General features: G+C 33.0%; 2 protein-coding genes across 3 annotated transcripts; one reads left to right on the plus strand and one right to left on the minus strand.

Annotated features, from left to right (window-relative positions):
- Positions 1-1,036: 1,036 nt before the first annotated feature.
- On the minus strand, positions 1,037-10,782 carry LOC114283156 (uncharacterized). Of its 2 annotated transcripts, XM_082868026.1 has the most exons (8): positions 10,551-10,781; positions 6,591-6,752; positions 6,262-6,503; positions 3,006-3,227; positions 2,824-2,916; positions 2,635-2,739; positions 2,183-2,535; positions 1,037-1,332 (listed from the first exon to the last, which is right to left on the minus strand). In XM_082868026.1, coding segments are annotated over exons 2-8 (1,170 nt in total). In that variant the 5' UTR covers positions 6,745-6,752; positions 10,551-10,781; the 3' UTR covers positions 1,037-1,331. The 2 variants fall into 2 exon arrangements, with proteins under 2 accessions (XP_082724152.1, XP_082724153.1); XM_082868027.1 differs by lacking the exon at positions 2,635-2,739 and having other exon boundaries at positions 10,551-10,782.
- A 10,589-nt stretch (positions 10,783-21,371) lies between these two features.
- On the plus strand, positions 21,372-23,875 carry LOC145791760 (uncharacterized). Its single transcript, XM_082872197.1, has 4 exons — positions 21,372-21,584; positions 21,669-22,137; positions 22,686-22,818; positions 23,233-23,875. The coding sequence occupies exons 1-4, from the start codon at positions 21,372-21,374 to the stop codon at positions 23,873-23,875; spliced, it is 1,458 nt and encodes a 485-aa protein (XP_082728323.1).
- The last annotated feature ends 369 nt before the right edge of the window (positions 23,876-24,244 follow it).

Raw genomic sequence — 24,244 nt, forward strand, 5'->3', positions numbered from 1 at the left:
TCTTTTCTCATGAAAATCGCTTCCTTAATTTCATAATGGCATTCTTGTGTAAATTTGAATATCAGATTTATCCACAAGAAAACCGATATGCATTATTGTGCATAACCGTTGAACGCAAAGTCAACGGATTTTTAAAGCTATTCTACCGCTTGGGTTTAGGTATTGTCACCTTTTGTATGACACCCCCACATTTGTAGAATTTATACGAAGGCTTTCGGCCTTTCCAAAAATTCATGCAGGGTCTTTAAACAATTCCTTGTATCACAATGATTATGAGACTCTCATAATCATACACTACAACAAAATGGTTCTTTAATGACAAAATCACTTCGTCTCCAATAGTGAAATTTTTGTCACCAAATTAATCCGTGACGAAATAATTTCGTCACCACATTCGTCATCAATTCATCGTCACTAAAAGTACCTGGGGACGAAAATTTATTTTGTCACCTATTATTGGTATTTGGTGGCGAAATATTTCGTCACTAAATGTTAAATATTTTGTCACCTATAACATCCATTTCGTCGCTAGAATTAAATAAAATTTTATTATATTTTTTTGGATGACAAAATATTTCGTCAATAAAAATAGTCATAAAATTTTTAGTGACGAAAATATCGTCACCAAAAGATGCCCCCAAAAAAAAAAGATCCTTTAGTGATGAAAATTTTTGTCAACAAATATTTCAAATTAGTGATGAAATAGTAAACATCTGTGACAAAATTATTTGTTGGGATTAAAAGTTTTAACGACAATTGTTTTTTCGTCACCAATAATAAATCAATTTTAAAAATTGGGGGAAGGGGAGAGATATATTTGCAATATATATATATATATATATATATTTCAATAAACAATCCCTGTGTATTTTTATAATCTATTCAATAAAATATCTAGTACAAATCAATATAAAATTAAACTGTTTATTTCATAAAACAACACAAACAAAATACATGTCTGATAGTATCAAGAAATTAATATATAACATCCAAACTATAACATCTATTCTAGTAAAATAAAAAAACTACAATACGATCAAAATAACTTGTGCATTTTAATAACCTGCTGAATATAATATCCATTACAAATCATTACAAAAGCTTGTTCATCTAGTAATATCAACAAAAACCTGCTCATTTTAATCTATTCAATAAAATATCAACAAAAAGATAAGATCCATCACAATATAATCATAACCCACAACAAACATAGTCAAAATACATGTTTGGTAATGTCAACAAAAAGTACAACTACACTGTGATGGATATGTGTCTAGTAATATCAACAAAAAACTCTTGCTTTGCAGGTTACCAAATTCGTTCATCTCCAATCTGCCATTTAAAAAAACAAAAAACAACAACAACAACAACAACAACAACAACATCAACAATAGGTTAAAGTAACCATTCACTAAATATGTTAACATGCAACCTAGAAGAGAAAAAATACAAATTTCGAAGTGAATTTCAAACCAAAATTTACCGTGTTTGTTCCGTAAATTTTTACAACTTACATTAGTCCTCCCAAGGTGTTCATGATGTTTCCCGGCCTTTTAATGACTATTTCAAGATTTTACTCCCTAATGGTCTATTTTCAAGCCTAAATGTTTTCCAACCGAGAGTCCTATGATTGTTTTATAAGTTTTCACAACTTATGTTGATCCCTCCCAAGGTGTCCATGATAATTTCTAAACTTTTTTGTGCCTATTTAACGATTTTGCTCCTCGATGGCTTATTTTCATGCGTAAGTGTTGGAACTTTACAAATTTCAAAGTAGTTTTTAAATTGGGAGTCTCGTGCTTGTTCTATAAGTTTTCACAATTTACATTGGTTCTGTCGAGGTGTTCATGATGTTTCCCGGGCCTTCTTGTTCATATTTCATTATTTTGTCCCTTAATGGTCTATTTTCAACCTTAAGTGGTGGAAAAAGACATAATTCAAAGTAGTTTTCAAACTAGGAGTCACATGCTTGTTCCAGTAGGAAGCCAAGTGCTTGTTCCGTAAGTTTACACATCTTATGGTGCTCCGTCTCAAGGTGTTTGTGATGTTTTTTGGGCCTTTACATGCATATTTCATTATTTTCCCGGGACCTTGTGCCTAAATGTCAAAAGTAGTTTTTTATTCTACCCTAGTTGAAGAAGAAATTTTCTACTAAATTGACATATAAACATAATATACTAACCAAGAAGCTTGTCTATCAGAATCTGAACTTTCCCCACTCTCAAAATTTCCCGTGATACCTTTCTGCCTCAAACATTCTATGATACTTTGTATCTTCTTGTTTTGTTGCTTCTCTGACTTTTGAAACCTTGCAATTTGTTCATTTTGCTGTGCTATTTGCATTTCAAGGTGTTGAACATAGTCACTATTTTCAGCAGGTGCAACTATAGTCTTCATAGAAGAAGAAGGCCTCATGCCGAGTCCTTTCACATAACCTGACCTTGGCTTAAGCACCTTGACTGACAACTCCTCTGAGCTCAAGGGGATCGCACCAGTCTGCGAGAGATGTTCTGCTTGTGTCTGTATCATGTTGTCCTGTTAATTTAAAATAAATCGAACAATTATTAGTTATTCTACCCTACAAAGCAAAATAAATAATTTTATCAAAATTAATATGCATAGCCTTGTACATACATAATTAGCTTGGCTCTCCGACGAAATCCATTCATGCGCGTTCGAATTGTAGTGGATGGCCTTGTAAAATTTTGCCAATTCGGGCACTTTTCCACTTCCAATTATCTTATTCATTTGTTTTTGAATGTTATTTCAAATATTTAAATAACAAAGCCTGCTAATCTAATAAAATAAAATAGTAGAACGCACCGAGCTATGCACCCTGACCGGGATTGATTTTGATCCACATCTATGTTTTGTTTTCATTTGCATCCTATTATTCACATTAGTTAGTGATTGTTCCTACACAATTGAAACACCAATAAAAACAACAAAACTTAACATTAGTAAGAAGAAATTTAATTTTTGACAATTAATATAAAACATTTTACCATGAATTCTTTACTATTCCATTTCTTGTCAATTAGAGATGTCCACTGATTAAGAGTAACACTTGCAGGTGGGTGGCTTCTCGCGTACTCCTCCCCTCTTGCATCCTTAAGTTGCTTGTATTGTTTGTGCAACCTATAGGTGAAGGTACTTAATCGCCGACCAAAGTGTGTGTTTAAAGTCCTTGCTACATCGCTTGGATTGCCTTGTAGATCAAACTGATCCTGCAAAATCAAATCATTTTTTTATAACTTAAATAACCTAAATTTTCTATCATGTTTCTGTTTTTGTTTTTCCTTTTAGGACAAAGATAAGCTAATAAGCAACCTAAAAACGATTCAGGACTATCTTTGCTCTTTCAAGTCACAGGTATGCTAAGATGTTGAGACCTGGTTTTCTCATTGGCTTTCCATGTTCTCGAGGATTCAGTAAATTATATGTAAATAAAGGGATACAATAGTAGTTATGCACATCATGATGAGTATGCTGAGGGCATTTTGGAATCAATAGTCTACTCAATTTTGTTCAAAGTATTCTGTATAACTGATAAGGTGTTCCAATTTCCCTACATTTAGGCTGTCAACCAAAGTAATTAAGAGAATCTCAGAATTCTGTCAAAAATATCAATGAACATAAGTGTGGTGCTTTTATTTCTTACTAGCTTATCGAATTTTGTGAAAGTTAAATCGGATGGTAAAGTTTAAGGAATATTGCTGTAAGCAAATCATTTGATGAATGATCGTTAGATTTGAGGGGGGAAATATGTTGGGGGAAAACAAAAGTGAAAAACTCTAAAAAATACTGCTTCAGTGAAACCCAGGATTCCTGGTTTTCAGCTAGACTCTTGCAATTTATGGATGATGATGAAAAATAATGTTAACTTTATCCTTAATCTTTTTAATTTATTTATTTTGTGAGTTTTTTGCTACCCTCGTGAACAGGGTTTAACAGTTGTCAATATATCAGCAACAATATTTCCACAAACACTAGATTGGCTACATAGTCATCTTCTTTAGGTATGTTTGTCTTCTAACCCTTTATTTGCCTGAACTGTTCAGAGCAGGTATATGCTTCTCTAATTGTAATAAAATTTGGCCATAAAATGGAATTGCATTAAGTTCAGAGGTGAAGGCAATTCGATCTATGGGTGGGCTATCCTGCCTTAAAGTAGGGCCAATTAGTTTATTCAAGTTCTACTCATGATAGATTCGTCAAAAAGTTATTTGAGAGTAACTTGTTATGTAAATAAATTAAATTTGAACGTATTTTTCAAGTATATTAAGTTCTTAAGTCAAATTTAAATATGATGCAACTTGATTTTATAAGCTGTTACACACTATAAAAAATTTACTATTTGAACTCAATTTGTTATCAATTTCATTTGAAATGGAATCAAAATATAAAACGAACAAGACTTGAATTGAACACATTTTTTTCTCTGAATCTTTTTGCAATGTGAATTAGAAGAGGCTAATGCACTAAAAACCATGGCAATAAGTCCATGAACTCACAACTTCAGTGAGTCACAACAAGTGAGGTTGACAGTGAATGTTGGCTGGCTGGTCAAGTGTAGAAACCAAGACCCCACCAAACAACATTTTAACCCACTCCTAGAGCCCGCAGAGAGAGAGAGAGAGATGTCAGCCCATTGTTTTGCAAAGGGGAAGGGGGGCAATAAAGAAGAACATCAAATAAGCCATTATTGCTTTATAGACTTTAGCATTCACTTTTTTTTTTCGAAACATTGTCCTACTTGGTTTGTTTCTATGTTTTGGACTCTATCATGTTTTTTTCTTCCTTTTTTTTTTTTCACCATCTGCTATGGTAGACCAAACCAGACCAGACCAGTCCTCCTCTGCTTCTCACTATATGAAGCATGTGGTGTCGAATTTGTGACTAATAGATTCAAAATCCATGCATTCATTCATGCCCAAGTACAAGGGGGAAAAAAAAATTCTCAAAATTTAAAAAAAAACTCTCAACTACTGTTGACCAAAATCAGGTTCAATTCATCTGACAACATTTCACCAAAGTGAGATTCAAATGCATGTATTTATTTTGGTAAATATGGAAAATGCATAGATTTATAAGTCATACATAATGCATTTATTCATGTCATAGAATCAATCTCAAAATACCCAAAATGCATTCATGTCATACAAAATGCATGTATTCAGGTTCAACTCATCTAGCATATGGGTTGATGAAGTCTATGCTTTGTGCTTTGTTTTTATAAGATTACTAGTTAATCTTTGATTATTACGATTGGGGTTTACCTGAATATGTACGCAAAAACTCCTTGAGTCATTAAAAATACAATTAGTTTGAACTAACTCAAGAAATTCAGGATGACTCGGGAGAGATATGCTTATCGTATAAAATTAAATTATAGAATAAAAAATGAGATCCAATCCTCATCCTTTGTGTTTTATTTTATAAGTTAATTATGTGTAATTAAATTTTCTTGTTGTGAATTGGTAAAAAATGTCCTACAAAAAGAATCAAAGATGTGAATATGAAAACCGCCACAAACAACCCACCGAAATAGATTAAAGTGGCGACAAACAAAATTAACAAATCTGACCATAATCGTGATTAAGAAAATAAAATAAAAAAACAAAACAAAACAAATTGATGACAATAACTTTCATCTTGTTGTAATAGAAAACATATTCAAGCACTAAAACCAACTCATTAGTAAACGACATTTTCATAATAAGACAATGCAAACAAAGAAAGCAATATAGCCGCTTCAAAAAAAAAAAACAAAGAAAGCAATATATATATATATATATATAATAATCCAACAAACTAAAGTGGATTGACAGATGCAAACTAATAAATCACATATTCTAAGCAAAGGCCCAAAAAGGCAATTTAAACAGGTATATGCAAACTAAAGTGGTATGTTTGTCTTCTAACCCTTCTAACCCTCTATTTCTCTTTGAAGTTATATAATTTTCCTGGGAATACTTTTCACTACGCAAGGACGCGACCTGGGGGATACATAGTTATAGTTGCATTCTTACTAATCGTTAATTTCTTTCCAAAACTAGAAGTCTTTGATATGCTACCATGTAATATCTTGTTTACTAGCACCATTCTTCTCTGATACGCATGTAATATCCCCTATGCTACACCATTCTTCTCTAATCCTTTCCATCAATTACATCAATTTCTATTTCAAAAAATATAAAAGGCAATAGTGAAGGGTTTCAATTTTCATGTGTCATGCCTCTTTTACTTGACAATAATTACCTCCAAGCGTTGGATCATCGGCTTCTTATCAGCATCATTAACCTTCTTCCACCTACGAACGCTCAAGTCTGGTAATTGTGTTTGAACCTCTATACCAATCTTGGAGGCCAGCTTAGAGGTTTGATCTCCTACTGGCGCACGAAACTGTTCAGGTACAGGAACCACCATCTTTCCATCTTTCTCGACAATGCGTTGGGCTTGTATGCCGCGTGTCGGGCCATGACCTCGTTTGTCATGTGGTGCTGTAAGGACATAATATTAATTGAGTTAGTAAGTAAACAAATGCAAGTTAGACCTTAAATTGAATATAAACAACTTTGCAAGCTTACCAACGCTGCTAGATGCAGTCACCTCATGCTCAGGTTGCACATTATGAGGTGGTAAGGGTTGGGTACCAACCTCTTGACCTGGGGGATCCATCCCTTCCTCTGGGGTGTGAGTTAATGGGCCCGAATGAGACTGTAAACGAAACCCCGGTGGCATCTCTTGTTCTTGATGAAATAACATAATCAAATAGTAAATAAGATATTTAACATAGTTAAAATATATTTAAAAAAAAAATATGATGTTTAAGATATGTGAAGAAGATATTTAAACAGTAAAAGACATGTTGACACACAAATATAAAATAATGTATAAAATTCCTTGCAATAAAAAGAACCCAATGACTCATCATCACCGTCGTTCTCACTCTCTGACGATTTATACTCATCATCATCATCTACCTCAACCCTAATTCCCTTTTCCTTTGCATTTGCACATTTGGGCTGAATGACAGTCATCAAAGAATTTGTAATATTCTTCACTCCAAGATTGTTCATTACCTCACAGTTCTTCTGAATTCGCTTATTTCTTTGTTTCTCATATTCTGTTAGCTTCTTAGTTCTCAAATCACCGGGTTTCAGCCATTGTTTTTTTCCTTTGATCATTTTTCTACAACTATATAACACCATTCAACTTTAATTGGAAAATATAAACAATATAATTATGCACCATTAAATAAAAGAAGAAAAACATAATCCCAAAATATCCAAAACACCTTAATTGAAAGGTACTTTACGTAACCTTGTCATACCAAATAGATTAAATGTTTCTAGCGAACTTGTCGCCAAACCATAATCCAAAAGGTACAAAATTTAAACTTGGCACATGACAAAAATTCAAAAACATTACTCATCATGATAAGGCAAAGCAGCAACAGTAGCTCAGGCAGAGCAGCAGCAGCTCCATAATTCTAAAACTATCAAGTTGCTCTATAATTCTAAACAATGGGATCTTTTGATAAGGCAGAGCAGCAGTGTAGCCACAGGTAGAGCAACAACAGCCACAGCAGTCAGCTGCAGCCAAGGCCAAAGTCCACAGACAGAGCAGCAACAGCAGCCAGCTGCAGCCAAGATCACAGTCCACAGACAGAGCAGCTAATACTACAGCTGCTGCAGCTGCAGCTGCTGCTTTCTCTATGGTTTAGTTAGATAGTTATAGTCAGGTTTAGTTAAACAGAGCAGATAAAAGTTAATTTGGTTGGGGAAGCAAGCTAATTTGGCTAATTGAATTGTTGGTGGAGGTGTTAGGAGATTTAATATATAGGCAACAAATTGTTGATGGGTTTGGTGAATCAATGGTTGAGCCATGGTTGGTTGCTCATGGTGATCCTTCTAGGTAACATGCTTTTGGTGTTCTTACTCATTTGTTCATAATTTCAATTTTTATACCTTTGATTAATTTTGGGTTTTGCTTTAAATTGGAATTAATAGTGATATACTAGTTTGAACTATGGAGTTTCTGAAAAATGCATATTTTCATTCTACATAACAACGACGTAATTCCAATTCCATGGAAATCCATGAAAAATCACGTCTTGAATTAGCAAAACCTAAATACAACATTGAATGGGGACCGACAAGAACAAAGAAACTGCAACCAAAGTCCATACAACTCTATTGGCATGAAAGCTATGAACCAACATCTCTATTATAAGCAAGAACTAATAAGATAGACAACCGTTTAATGATGTCCAGCTTGGGGTTTGCTTTTCATTTGAATCTTATAAGTGGAATTCAATGCTCATTTACATTCTACGTGTGAAATAAATTGATAATATTGTCCATTGGTCATATCAATAGTATAGTGGTTTCTTATTTTGCCTCATGTACATAATCCTAAAAATATTAATAGATGCATAATCAACCTTATAGTGGTTTGATGGAAAAATATTACTTCTAAAAATACATGTAGGTAAACAAATTAATAAAGATGGAGGCATGTTCATGCAAGAGAGAGAGAGAGTCTGAAGAAATGGTAACTGACATAAGTTTTGTAATCAAGTTTTTCTACAACGAAAGCATCCGTTATGGTATTCACATTGGCTTTACATTGGTTCATCCAGTGGTTCTCCAAAACACTAGATCACTACACCATTCCATCTCACCCTCTCACCATTCTCCAAAACACTATTTCACCTGTTTTCTACAATCTAAAAAAACATTACAAACAAACTTCACAAACACACACACACACACACACACACACACACACACACACACACACACACACACACACACACATATAGATATAAGATCAAATAATTCAAGATTAACCCTCATTCCATAAGAATCCACATACTACACATTCAAATGGACAGGTTTGGATGGGTTTGGGTAGGTTATAAATGGGTTGGGTTGGGATGGAAGTGCTGGCAGATGCGATGGCTGTAGGGGTGGTGGGGAATGGCAGTGGTAGAGAAGTGGTTGTGGTAAGGTAAGTGATGGTGGCTGCGTAGTTGGGCTGACTCAAAGAACAAAAAATAAATAAGTTCGGTTGGGTTATCTAATGGATAATTATTAGGTAGTTTAGTACTTACCCACCATGTAAGATTCAATTTTTTTTTTAAAGATTCATTTTAAATAGGTATAAGTAGGTCATGACTCATTTAAATTTCTAATGAAATTGGTCTGTACTTACCCTTCTCTTTCTCTAGGAGGAGTCTAGCATGCACAGTTTACCAAATGAAAAAAAATCAAATTTGTACTTTCTATTACAAGTATAATTTATAACTTCAAAGTCTCATGGGATCTACAAGGCCCAATCAAGGGAAAAATAATATATACAATCTAACTTTATTCACTAATATATCAAATTCAGGTACTGTTTCTTTCAAAGTGGAAATGGTCTGAATGGTTCTGAACCCCTAAATGACTGAAAACATTACATCTTATAAGAACAAACTCATGAAACCTAGAGATTCATATCTTTCTAGAAACCGATTTATATTGATTTCCTTGTTGAGAAACCAAATTGTGAATATTTTTATTTTTTCAAAAGGCATGCCCATTAGAAATATAATGAATCAATTATGTCTCACATGAATGGACAGTAATTGTTCCAAGTTATATGAATCATATTGAGACCCAATGATGTTTTTAACTAAAGATGAAATATAGCATTTTAAGTTAGTGACATATTGGCTAAGCTCCAAACATTGTATACAACATACATACATATAAATTACCCTAAGTGAAGGGGGAGGAGGATGTAGCTCATGAGACTGAAATCACCAAGCTAAGCCCTGTAATTGAGAAGCCATTTTGATAATGGTAATTTTTTTAAATTTAATAAAATAATAGTAGTCCAAAAGCATAAAGTATGCAACAAATTAATTAGCATTTTAGTGGGTCATGCAAGAGTTCTTAACTAAGTTAAGAAATTAAGTACCAAAATTCAAATAAAATGGTTCAATGGAAAATAAATTCAAGCTTCTTTACAGAAAATAAGCAAACAATGGTTCAGTGGAAGCTGCGTAAATGGCCAAATTCCACAATCCCAATACACAATCTTCTTCTCTCGACACAAATTCAGTCCTTAGGCTTATTTTCAAGAGGTAAGATTAGATTAACACGAACAAAGAAGCAAACCCACTAAAAAGCAAGGCAAACCCATAATTGGTAATATAGCACCAATCGAATATTTGGCTTTCACATGCCCCTAATAGCACAAATCAACCCAACAAGAAGAAAATCAAGACATGTGAATCCAAAAGAACATTTCTAAAACTCTAATAAAAAATAGCAAACACAGATATGGTAGAGCCAAACAAATATTCGGAGATAACGAAATTCGAGTATCAAATCAAAAATTGAGAAAGGGTTTGTAAAGCACGGGGCGTGTTTGGGAATTTTGAAGAGGAAATTTCAAAAATGGAGTGATTGTGAAAGAGATAGAGATAGAGATAGAGATAGAGAGAGAGAGAGAGAGAGAGAGAGAGAGAGAGAGGGAGGGGAATCCGAACATACCTCAAGAATGGAACCGTCAATCGTTGCCACCGCCGAACGGAGAGCACCGTTCGAAGTCGAAGTTTCGCGCCACACAAATCAGTCTTCCCTTCGAACCCTCTCTCTTCTCCCTCTCATCTAATACATTTTGCAGCTTACAAATTCTATGTTCAGAAGACAAACGAAAAAATTTAGTAGCCTATTTTGGGTTTTCTTTTGCCGCTAAATTTTCCCTCCGAAATTGGTGACAAAATTATTTGCTCACCAAAAGGTAAAATTACTGACAACGGAATTAGTTTTCTCAATAAATGATATAAAAATATTAAAATTTATTGGTGACGAAAATATATTCGTCATTAATAATTTTATAATTGGTGACCAATTTTTTCCTCACCAAAAGTCTCAAAATTTTGGCGCAATCCAAAAAAATAGCAGAAAAATCTTTAGTGACAAAAAAAAATAAAAATAATGCGAAAAATAATTTTGTCACCTAATTTTTTTATTATATATGTAGATTGGTGACGAATTTTTTTTTTCCTCTCTAAAAATGGCACATTTGGAGACGAAATATTATTTTCTTCACTAAAAGGTACGTCCTTCGTGACAAAATTTATTTTCGTCATTAGTTTTCATCTCCAAAGACTCTTTTTGTTGTAGTGATATCACAGAAAATACATTCTCAAACCGTCATCAACCGAATTAGGTCTCTTCCGAATTCAAGGCACCAAACAAATTTTGGTCCTACATGTCACTCCGAAGTCAATAGCCTTCCTATTTGGAATCACAAACCTAGTGATCAATAGTCTACTATTCAGAACTTCATAACATGGCCAGTAGTCTTATCACTAGGAATCATTAATTTCTCATCATGTGATCAATAGACTTTCCATTACTAGGAACCACAATGTTTTAAATGTGATTAGTAGTCACTTTCATTACTAAGAATCATTATGTCTTGACATATGATCAGTAGCCTCTCCATTACTAGGAACCATCATGTCTTGATATGTGATCAGTAATCTATTCACTATTAGGAACTACAATCTCATAACTGTGTAGTCAGTGGTCTAACACCTCCTAGGAACCACCAATTTTCTATCTCTGTGATCAGTGATCTAGTATGCACTAGGAGCCACCAACATAAGAATATATTTGGAATTTAAAAAATTCAAAAATATATCCACCCATCCTAACGGGTTGTCTCATCTTTGCTTTCAAGCAAAGTCACCTAGCAATCATACATGCTATAATTGACACAAGGATAATATACTAATTGCCTTTGATTAATTCAGAGATATTATCATGCAATCTTATGATTTTCTTTAATCACACTTGATCTCTCTAGATCTTCCTTTAAAAACTTCATAAGGGTTAAGGTTGTTAGGTGGAATAACATTTTCTGTTGTCACCTCTTGAAACCATTTCTGAAAAATCACTACAGAATTTCATTATTTTGTTTTCCCATAAACTAAATTTAACACTAGAAAATCCCACAGTCTGAAATTTAATTCATAACTAATCTCACCACTTATCCTAGAATCGAACATGGTCAAAAAAGTTTCTAGAAAGACTGGAGGGGTCACATCGGTCCCACTTAAGACCCAATTAACCATAGACAAAATTTTCAAGAGCATGTTGACTAGTAGTCTATGAGAAACAAATTTATATTTAAGTTTTTTAAGGAATAAACTAGGTTAAAACAAACCAAGTTTATAAAACTTATAAGGTATTAAAAATTGCTATCAGAATTACACCACTCATAAAAAGTTAACTGGTACTTCTGGAACTGAACCCATTATTTCTAAACAAAATAAAAAATATTTTAGCTAATGCTAAAATTTGGTTTCTTTTCCCAAAACAAAACACTTTGGAAATAATCAAATTATAACCAAAGACTTCCTCTAATCACAAAGGTTTGAAATCAAATTCATCTTAGTTGGCATTTTTGAACAAATCAGAAATACTCCTTAGCCAAAGCTAAACTTTGGTTTCTATTGCAAAAAACCAAAACACTTTGGGAATAAAAAATTAATCCCAATGACTTTCTTTAAACCTGAAGGTTTATAATTTCTCCCATTCCTCCTTTCCTTTCACTATGGTGAAACTATTACAAATTAAAATGAAAAACACTACAAATGGAAATGGAAGTGCAACTGTTGCAATTATAAATTGTCTAAATCTGCAAAACGGAGTTCATGGTTGCATCCAAAATCGTCTATTTAGCGAAGAACATACTTCTCCACTTGTAATGCTTATCATTGTAAAAAACACATTACAAAACTCTATCCTCGTTGCCGCTAAATCTCCATACTCACTGTTCATATACACACTTAGATACATAATAAGTCAATGAACCAGTAAAGTGAATATTACACAAGTAATTTCAGTTATAACTCGCAATGTGTAATTTAAAGGCTATAGATGCATTGTCGTTACAAGAATGTCATGAGTTGCATAGCAATAAATCAATTATACATAAAGGAATATTATGGTTATAATGTTGGCAATCAAACCATGCAACTATGAGCAAATATATATAACAATGGAGTTAAACTCCCACTTATCATTCCATGAATAAAAAAATATTTTCGAGTAATGTCCTTGATAACCTATATCCAGACATGAAAGAACTCACAATTGATACAACAAAAAATAAATAGAATGAATAAGAGTTAATATCACTACAATACCAAGCTATACCACCATGTGATAATGCAACACAATTATAAGCAAGCTTAGAAATAAGACCATTATATAGAAAAATAGAAACTATTTTACTAAATTTTCTCCCAAAACAAACATGTTTAAAGATATTCTATACCGTCGAAAACCTCTCGATTAGCTGAATCTCTTGACATTCTGAAAATTCAGTTGTTTGTTTTTTTTCCATAATTTAATTAATCAAATTAAATTGAAATTGTTACCAAACTTTCAAAATAACATACTGAATAAATCTGAAATCAAATTGAACTATAAAGTGAATAATTAAATTCACTAAAATTCCGAAGGTCCAATATTATTCCTTATTCCATGCAAAGGTAATCTTGTTCAAATAAAAAATTAGTAGTTCAATTTACTAATTCCAATTTATTTTATTTGTTCGCATTATATATCATCCTTTTTTGCTTTGGTAAACCTGTAAAGAAAGTTAGCTACAAAAGAAAATAATCAAACAAATCAAATAAAATAGTAAGAATCCTACATAATAAAATTTGTTATTTTTATAACTCCTACCAACTTAAACACTAACAATCAAATAACTCATGCAATAACAACTAATTAATATAAAATTAATTATTTGAATAAATTATTAGAAATAAACAACTCAAAACAATCCAATAACTCTAGGTAATTAAATTAATTTTAATTTCAAGAGTTACTAGAATAAATTAAAATAAAAGCTAAATAATTTTTCAAAAACTATTTATAAAAAATCTGTTTTATGATTGTTGGTATTTTCCCAAAATAATACAAGAAAAATATATAAAATAAATTAAATAGAAATGACAAAATAATTTTTTATTAAAAGGATGAAATACAAAATAAACGACACAACTAAAAATACAGAAATGAATCAGATTACATTACTAATAGAACAAATTATTAACATGGACAACTAAAGATTAGAACTCACTTTGTAAACTAAATATTGAAAAAATTAACAACAAATGATAAGAAAAGAAACAAACTGAAACCTATGTGATACCACCATTTCCTTAAAATAGATCCACTGCCTCTCAATGGATGCTGGAGGTACGCTGGCATATGTCTCTCAGGATACGATGGTTGAAACCAGCTAATACAGAAGCACCTTCTGAATAGCTTCGGCGAACTTGACAATGGATGCACTCTCTCTAACAAGAACCAAATAAGAGTCTAACAAAAGAAGACAAAAAATTTTTTCTTTGTTGTAAAAAATCATCTCCAACTTTTTATCTCAACATCATCTTATTTTCCATCACAAAACCTCTCTAAAACAACTTATTAAGTTAGAGGAGAAATACCTCTATTTATACTAGTAGGGGAGAGCCTTAGCCATAGGCTAACGTCAATAAGGTCATCAAATGTCATCAACTCTAGCCATTAGGGCTAGAGTTACAAAGGTTTAAAGCTCCAAAACCATTATATAAATCATAATGTGTATATAATATATAAGTTTTGAAAATTAAACTAGATGTGTTGCAAAATGGATACAGGTGTTGGGTCACAACCCGATCCAAGCCCAATCTCAAACACATGCACAAACTAAGCCCAGCACAGCTCAGCCCAAAACTTAAGATTAGGTCCAAGTCCAAGTCTAATACCACACCCAGCACATGCACAAGTATAAGTCTAGGCCCAGTTCAAACCAAGACTAAGTCCAAATCTAAACCCAACTTTATTGATGTCCATTTTATGAGACGATTCTCATTCACAACTCAATGGTTTCGACTCATTATTTTTGTATTGTAATCTTCTCACTTAAGAGAATACAAAACCACTCAAACCCACCTCAGCCAGAGGTTGGGTCCCATTTTTATTTCGAATTAAATTTGCCGAAAATCCATTATTTTCCAACAATTGAATCCTTAATCATATGTAGGGTATGAATTATGTTAACAAATTTTTACTTTTTATTTATTAACCTCAGTGCAACGTTTCAGGTATCTAGTGAAGAATCTATCGAAACTGCTAAGCTTTTTGCACTGAAAGAAGGTTTGCTGGTATATGCCTCCTACTTAATGAAGCTCACTTATAATGGTCTCATGCACATTTCTATCACTGCATTCTCGTGGTTGTCACTGATCATGTAGTTCCCAAATTCCTGTCTGAATTAGGTATAGGAACACAAAAATTGATCACAGAATCAGAAACAAAATGTTCATGGACAAGATTTTTTAGAAGTGGCTGCTGCCTTGTCATTGCTTGCCTTTGTAAGAATCCAATTTTTGACAATGTTTTTGGAAACATGATTTGCAGGTAGGGATTTTACCAGGAGCTGCTGCTGCTGCTGCAATAAAGGTAGCAAAGAGGCCAGAAAATGCTGAAAAACTCGTTGTAAGTTGCTGTGAATTGATCTTGTTTAATAACTACATTAGAATCCTTTGGTGCTACTTCAGGCAACAACTAAGGTTTTGTCTGGATATATAAATTTTAAATGAAATGATTTGAGGTTCAATTTTACCCAATGAGATGTGTATATTGCTTAAATAGTTTGACTGACAAATGAGTTGAACTGGTTTAGGAGCATTTGTAATTTTAATCCCGATTTGGATCAATCTTGTTGGGAAATATGTTCTACCAAAGGAAAGGAAAAGGTTACTTTGGGATCAGGGAAATAAATAAAATTGAAACAAGACAAATTGGCATCACTTAAATGATCCAAACCATATTCGTAGGCCGGTAATTTTTCTAGTTAGATCGAACTAGTGGAAGCAGATGGAAAAAGGAACAGAGTGAGATCAAAGAAACTAGTGGACTGATCATTAAATAATTACAAACGGGTGAAAATTTTGACATCATCCGAAAATTTATTATCCCTTCTTTTTACTTCATGGAAAAAAGGGTATTACACGAATCTAATTTTTCTCGAGCCTAGGGTGTGCTTTGCATTTCTATAGAGAGACAGAACCAAAGGTTGTGATCAGTGGACAACTAACTTTAGTATTATTAATCATATGAATGTTATTTTTTGCACTTTTCTTTTATTTTTTATTTTTTAAGAAACTACTGAAAATTTTCATATATTTTTCTTATTGTCAGGTTATTTTCCCCAGCTTCGGAGAGCATTATCTGTCAACAATACTGTTTGACTCCTTTAGGCATGAGGCAGAAAACATGGCTATTGAATGACCAAAGTCGAGTTCTTTTAAATCATTTAAGAAATATGGAAAGAATTTGGTTTTTTTTTTTAAAAAAGAAAACAAATCTTGTATGTTGTTTTTGTACTTTTTGTATTGCAGTATGAACTGAATTTGTAACCAGTTGATTGTTCAAAATAAAGATTGGGTTAATAAAGATAGAAATATACTTTGAGTGACATAATTGTTTTTCTTGCTGGAATAATTCTAGAAAAGATAGTTATAAATAAATTTTCAAGCTAGTTTTTCAAGCTTTTTCCAAATTTTCTAATAGTGACATGAGTTTGTTCAAAATTTTAAAAAAATCACTTTGCCTCTTCAACTATTGCACTTAACCCTTGAGCTGCCAAATTGAACAATTTTTTTCTAAAATTATTGATATTAGTTTATTTTGCTTAATATTTTTGATCAAATGTTACATGTGTACAAAAATATTTGTGCACGGGATTAGTTTAATTTAGTTATGGGGGAATTATCACTACAAGAAAACGCAGAAATGGCGACTAAAAAATTATTTTCGTCGCTGAAAGTGCCATTTTCGGCGACTAAAATGGAATTAGTAGCCAAACTTTTGGCGACTAAAACAATTTAGTAGCCAAATGTATGGTTATTGGCGACTAAAAATCAATTTAGTCGCCGATTATATGTGTTTTACCGACTAAAGGTTTTTTAGTAGCCAAAAGTGACGGTTTTTGGCGACCAAAATAATTTAGTAGCCAAAAGTATAGGTTTTGGCGACTAAAAAACAGTTTGGTTGCTGAAAGTGAAGCTTTTTGGCTACTAAAAAAAATTAGTAGCTAAAAACAGGCAATTGGCGATTAAAATTCAGTTTACTAGCCAAAAGGGGACGCTTTTGGCGACTAAAAACAGGTTTAGTCGCCAAAACTGTTTATTTTTAGGCGGAACTTATTTTTTTAGCGACTAAAAAATAATTAGTAGCCCAAAATTACAGAATTGGCGACTAAATAATGGATAGACACCAAAAGTGGCCTCAATTTTTTTTTAGTAAATAATTTATTTTTTACATAAATTATATTGAATAAAAATAATTATATTTATATATATAGTTTTATATTAATATGGGTCAATATACTATATAAATAATATATATTGCATATATATTCATGTGGTGTTGTAGTGGCATAGTGGAGGGAGAGTGTTGCTAAAGGTTTAGAATGTGGGACAGGTTGGTGGTTCGAATCTCAGAAAAAACAAAAAAGTTGGTTTTTTTTTTTTCACAGAAGCACCTTTGGCAACTAAAATTATTAGTCGCCAAAAGTCTTTATTTTGGCGACTAAACGGTTTAGTTGGCGATTCAGTGAGTATTGGCAACTAAAGGATTAGTCGCTAAACGTATGATTTTCAAAAGTGTAAATCACTATTGGCGACTAAAACTTTGGTCGCTAAAGACCTGTTTTTTGCCGACTAAAAAAGTTTTAGTCGCCAATACCTCCGGCGACCATGTATTCGCGACAAAAGCGGCGACTAAAAGTTTTAGTCGGGGAAACTAAAAAGTCGACTTTTGGCGACTAAAAATGGACTTTTTTTTTAGTCCCCAAAGGTGATTTTTCTTGTAGTGTATTGTCCCATGAAGAGTAGAAAAAAAATTATGAACACATAGGGGTGCAAGTAATTTTACGGTGGGATGTAAGTGAAAATTTGTGGAGGTGAAAGTCTTCCATGTTTTTGTAATTTTTTTTTCTTCTACCCCATTGGCAGGAATTCCCCCTTTAGTTGTTTTTAGATAGTAATTTATTACACTTAGTTGTATTTTGTGTTATGTGGGACATTTTCAAAATAATTTTGTATGTTTTGTTGTATGATATGATATATTTTTCTCCTTATCTCTTTGGTATCAACAACTGTTAGATGGCCTTGTTTGACAAAAGTTTTTTTTTTGTTTGTTTTTTTAGTTAAAATTCAAAAAAAATGCTAAAATAATCAATAAGATAAAATGTCACATTGAATCTATAATTATTTCACTTTTTTCTCTTGTATATATCACGCCCAACTACAAAAAAATTCAACCATATTTTCAAACATAAATATTTTGGAGAAGGATTTCCTCCCTTCCAAATTTTGGATTGGAGGGCTCTGTTTGGGTTCGTGGGGCTGGCCACAGGTCTTGTTTCAATGATCCGAACTGTTAGTTTTGTCGGCCACTTTGTGTATTTCATGCACGAAAAAAACAATTAGGTCGATTCAATAACTATAACTTGTTCAATTTATTATGTTTGTGACTAAAAAAATGTATGATTTATTTTTAAAAATACAATTGTTGTCTATTGTTTTAGTGAAAAATTGAACAAGTTACAATTATCATATCGATCTATTTTTTTTATGGATGAAATATACAAAGTATCCGATAAAATGAACGGTTCGAATCATCGAAACGGGACCGTAATGGCCCCACGAACCCAAACAATGTCTTCTAATCCAAAATCTAGACTGAAGGGGATTCTTCTCCAATATTTTAACCTACCAAAATAATCTAAAATTAAAATAATTCACTAAAATAATTAACTTTCCAAATAAGACCTATATTTCATAAAAAAGCATAACTACTCAAATTGATCATTCAAATATTAATATCAACAAACTGATTTTATCCAAATATCATATCTATACTATATATTAAGCAGAAGGGGGTTTTTAACCCCCAAAGTCTGTGGGAGCTTCAATATGCCAATCCTAATTTTCTAATTTTTTGTTTAAAAAAAAAAAAATTAACCTCAGCATTTATCAACTTCTCTCAACCCACAAGACTTTTTGACTTCTCTCATAATTGCTGCCGTACCTTTTCCAAAACAAATAATTTGTATATTAAAAAAAATTAAAAAAAATATAAATATCTATATTTATATCTATCTATTTATTTATATCTATCTCTAACGCACAAGTTTTGTGGGAGTCCCAATATCTGAACCTTAATTTATTAATTTTTTTGATTTTTTTTGAAAAAAAAAAACTTAGCACTTATTAAATTCTTCCAAGTCTTTTTAACTTCTCCAATATACACACTCTTTTTAACTCTTCACATACCTATTGCAAACAGTGAATCTCCTTTTTGTTTTCTCCTTCTTGACTTCTCACTTCTACACTTTCAACTTTAGTGACCACGTATGCAAACAGTAAATCTTCTTTTTGTTTTATCCTTCTTGACTTTTCCTTTTGTTTACTGTTTTAATATTGTAGTTAGATAGCGCATAAAAATATTTGTGATTTGTCTAGCGAATAAAAAATTATAATTTGATTTTTTAATATGATTGAAGTTAGATAAATATAAACTCTCACAAAGAGAAAAATGTGATTATAATTAGTTGAATGATTCTTTTTTTTTAATGTGATTGTAGTTAGTTTAATAGTTCTTTTTTTTTTCATTTATTTATTTTATTTTGGGAAAAATGTGATGTGATTGTAGTTTGTTCAATGGCTCTTTTTTTTTTTAATATGATTGCTGTAGTTAGTTCAATAGTTTTTTTTAATGTTATTTAATCTTTTTATTTACTATTTTAATTTTATTTTTGATATTTTAATATGATTGAAATTAGATAAATATAAACCCTCACAAAGAGAAAAATGTGATTATAATTAGTTGAATTGTTATTGATAAATCTATTTTAGAGTTGTTATAACCCATTAGGTCTACAAAGGAATATTATAACCTGATTAGTCCCATATACTTTTCTTTTTATTCCATAAAGTCCATTTTTCTAATTTAATATTTTTACCTGGACTATTATGGCCTTATATATATATATATATATACATATACAGTGTTAATACATATCACGTTGCCTGTTTCTTCGTTGATTCAGTTTTGGCAGTTTCTATCTTTACGCTTTTCATCATCATTCTAATTCAGAGGGATACGTTTCTATTTTGCATGTTCGTTCCAAGGCTTTGATGTGCTAGGGTTTCATTCTTGCTGTTGTAGTCTGGTTCGGTGATTTTCGAGTGAAGACGACGAATTGGAAGGTGTTCGATTGTCACATTTTCTGGAGTATAACTAGTTCAAATCAGTTGTTGTCGAGTTACTGGACGATTGTAGGATTGCATGATTAAGGTTAGTATCATTTTGGTTATAAATACATGTTCAGTTTACGTTTTCATTTGTATGATGGATCAAATGCTCTGTTTTTGGATTGAAATGGATCGGTTGCTCTGTTTTTTTAATTATATGCTTTTTACGTGGTCCTGTGGAGGGGAGTTCATTCACATTTTGTGAAAAATGTGTAGTTCTCATTTTACTTTGATGTATCCATAATGAGGCTTTGTGCGGATGATATAATTTAGAGTATATGTATCAATGTGAATGTTTACATCTTGTTAATGTGAATTATGTGAAGAATGTGGATGTTCTCATTTTAAATTGATGTTTGCTTAATGAGGCTCTGTGTGTGTGATATAATTCAGAGTACATGTGTTAATGTAAATGTTGACATCTTGACATCTTGTTAATATTATGTGCAGAATGTGGATGTTCTCATTTTACTTTGATGTTTGCTTAATGAGGCTTTGTGTGGGTGATATAATTCGAAGTATATGTATATGTATCAATGTGAATGTTCACATCTTGTTAATGTGAATTATGGATTTAGCACTTGAACTGTACACATAGTCTTCTAATTTTTGCACAATGTGAATTTTCATATCGATTTGCATTATTGTTCATTGTTGTGTTGTTGTGTTTTTACAGGAGATGGATACCTTTATGATGTTGGTGTGTACATATGGTTGCAGTACAACTGTAATAAATGTTGCCCGTGCATTGTGTTATTCTCGTTTGGTGGAGTGTTTGTGTGAAAAATGGGATAAGTTGTCTGCTGGTTCTGTTTCATTGTTCTGTAAACTACCTGGGATTAGTAGGTGTGATTTGGACAATGAGGAAGACTTTCAAAACATGTTACTGCTTGCTAAATCAATGGGGGTACAACATGTAGAAGTTGTTGTTGAGTTGAAAAGTGATATTGGTTAGTCAAGTAGCTCTGGGTCGCTGCGTATGGGGATTGAGGAAGAAATTGATGCACTACGGAGATTTTTCCATCATAAGGAGAAGGTGTTGTTGTCAGCCCCTTGGGCAAATGGTATTACGCATGCGGGACAACGGTTTGTTGGAGGGGCACAAGAATTTCGTGATGTTTTATGTGAGTATGCCATCCAATGTGGGTTTCAGTTTAAGTATGTCAAGAACGAGACAACAAGAGTTACTGCTGTGCGTGTGATGCGTGAGGAGAGAGGCTGCTTGTGGGCTATACATTGTAGAGCACAACAAGCAAATGATTTTTTCTACATCAAGAGGTTTAGTGATGTGCATAGTTGTGGTACGGATGTCCGAACATCGAAGAATCCGCGAGTTAGTTCGGATTTGGTGTCGAGTACCATATATGAAATTGTGAGGGATAACCCGTTGACTCGGCCGTGTGATGTGGTGACTATTTTGAAGAGGGATTATGGGCTAGATGTGAGTTACCACGTGGTATGGTTGGGCATGGAAAAAGCAAAGGCTGTTATTCATGGAGATCATTTATTATCGTTTGACCAGCTGCGGTGGTATTCGGATGCTGTGATGCGTTATAATCCGGGGAGTTATGTCAATATTGACTATGATGCCAGTAGTCAACAGTTTTGTCGTTTCTTTGTGGCATTCGCTGCGTGTATTTCTGGATTCAATTCTTGTCGGCCTTTACTATTCCTGGATGGAACATTCCTCAAAGGAAAGTACAAAGGTCAACTACTTGCAGCAACGGCGAAAGATGGAAACAATGGTTAGTTTTTTTTTTAGTTGTCTATTCATGTAAATATTCACATTGAGCAGCATAGTCTGGACATATGACAGACGATTACACAGTGTGTTCCACATTTACACTGGTGTCAATGTTTACATCAATACACATTGATGTGAACAACAACAAAATATGAGTGATTGAGAAATTATGAGTAATGTAAACATTCACAGTAGTATACACTGATGTGAATGTTCACACCTGCGTCTGCTAATGACAGTAATAGGTACATTCACATTATTATACACTGATGTGAATGTTCACATCAGTGTCTACAAATGTCAGTTTATCCATTATTGAGCAGTACTATGAATGTTTACATCATCAATGACTTCAACAATCAACAATGACATTATTAATGGACGTAAATGTGAATGTTGACATCATTGATAGTTACGAACCCAAATCCAAAAACAACAATAGTAACAAGGCAATGTAGATATAAACATCCACATGACCTGTTTGCTTTATATTGTTTTCTATTCACTTTGGAATATTGTGAACAGTTGTGTAATGGTGTTGTGTTGTAGGTCTATTTCTTGTTGCATTTGCGATTGTTGATTCAGAGACCACGGCCAATTGGTCGTGGTTCTTGCACGAACTTGGGAAGGTTGTTGATGGTAAGCGCCAGATTACTTTTATTTCGGATCGTAATCTTGGTTTGTTAGAAGTTATGCCAAAGGTGTTCCCATCGGCTCACCACGGTTATTGTTTACAGCACTTGAAGAGCAATTTAAGAGAGAGGATGAAAGGAATTGATAATGGATTTAGGGATCACCTAGTTAGTAGTTTGGGTGACTGTGCTTACGAGCCAATTGTGGTAGGATTCCATGAAAAGCTTGCGAAATTAAAAGATGAGGGTTAGCAACGAGTACATAATTTTTTCAAGGACTTGGCACCTGAGCACTAGGCAAATTCATACTTCAGGTAATAGTAGTTTCCTAATGTATTCCATTTGTCAAGTTTAGAATGGTAGTGATGTGAAGTTTCAGTTATGTTTTGTGGCAATGTGAAATTTCATATTTAGTTTAGAAGAAATTAAATTTCATATTGTAGAATGTTTGTGATGTTGTGCAGGGGCATGCGTTATGGGGAGATGACATCCAATGCGGCAGAGTCATTTAATAATTGGATTAAAGAAGCACGCAATCTTCCTATCACTCAAATTGTGGACACAATTCGCATGCAGTTGATGCGGCAAATGTCTGCACGACGTGACCAAGAAAACAAATGGAATGAGCTTATTTGTCCTACATTCGAAACAATCCTTATGGATTCGTTCAACGACAACAGGTCTTGGCAAGTTAGCAAAGCCAATGAGGATGTGTTTGAAGTTCATTCGATACCATCTGTTACAGTTGACATTGCAAGGCGTACATGTTCTTGCTTCAAATGGCAAATCAACGGATTCCCATGTGACCATGCTATGATTGCTATTCAGAAGAGCCGCTACAATCTCAATGATTGTGTGGAACATTACTTTCATGTAGAGACATATCGTGCAGCCTATTCGGGTGCCATATTCCTTATACCATCGGTGGAAAAGCCGCCTTTTGATCCCACGGACTTCACTATATACCCGCCAACTATGAAAAGACAACCCGGAAGGCCGAAAAAGAATAGGATCCCATCAAGGGGTGAGAAACTGAAGCAAATAAGGTGTGGGAGATGTGATAAGTTGAGGAGCCATAATCGGAAATCATACAAGGAGCCAATATAGGATGTACATTTTTCATTTCAACATTATGTTTTACATTGGATTCTTATATTGATTTTTGAAATAAGATTGTGTTGTGTTGGCAAACATTGTGTTGCAATAAGATTACATTGTGTTGGCAAGCAGAATAATGGTTTGGCAAACTTAGTATTTCATTTGAGTTTTTTCTTTTTCTTTTTGGGTACGAAACTGATATTTTGTTAAAGTTTTAATGATGAATACATGATGTGGACATTCACACTTGCGTAAAAGAATCATATTATGTGAAAACTTGCACATGGGTTGAACTTTTTTACCTTATTGTTGTCAATGTTGACATGAATATAAACTGTGATGTGAACTTTCACATGCATAGAGATTGACATGGTGTGA

Source organism: Camellia sinensis, chromosome 5, assembly GCF_055761805.1.
Source record: "Camellia sinensis isolate YWXY chromosome 5, ASM5576180v1, whole genome shotgun sequence".
NCBI classification, from domain to species: domain Eukaryota; kingdom Viridiplantae; phylum Streptophyta; class Magnoliopsida; order Ericales; family Theaceae; genus Camellia; species Camellia sinensis.

Bases quoted from the DNA above. Each gene is read 5' to 3' on its own strand.
- LOC114283156 (XM_082868026.1), bottom strand. From the start codon at position 6,744: ATGCCACCGGGGTTTCGTTTACAGTCTCATTCGGGCCCATTAACTCAC. The intron at 3,228-6,261 runs GTAATTATTGTC...TTGATTTTGCAG, and splicing joins CGATGATCCAACGCTTGGAG to GATCAGTTTGATCTACAAGG. The intron at 2,740-2,823 runs GTGCGTTCTACT...CAAATGAATAAG, and splicing joins CGGTCAGGGTGCATAGCTCG to ATAATTGGAAGTGGAAAAGT.
- LOC145791760 (XM_082872197.1), top strand. From the start codon at position 21,372: ATGGGGATTGAGGAAGAAATTGATGCACTACGGAGATTTTTCCATCAT. The intron at 22,138-22,685 runs GTTAGTTTTTTT...GTTGTGTTGTAG, and splicing joins GGCGAAAGATGGAAACAATG to GTCTATTTCTTGTTGCATTT. The intron at 22,819-23,232 runs GTTAGAAGTTAT...GATGTTGTGCAG, and splicing joins TCGGATCGTAATCTTGGTTT to GGGCATGCGTTATGGGGAGA.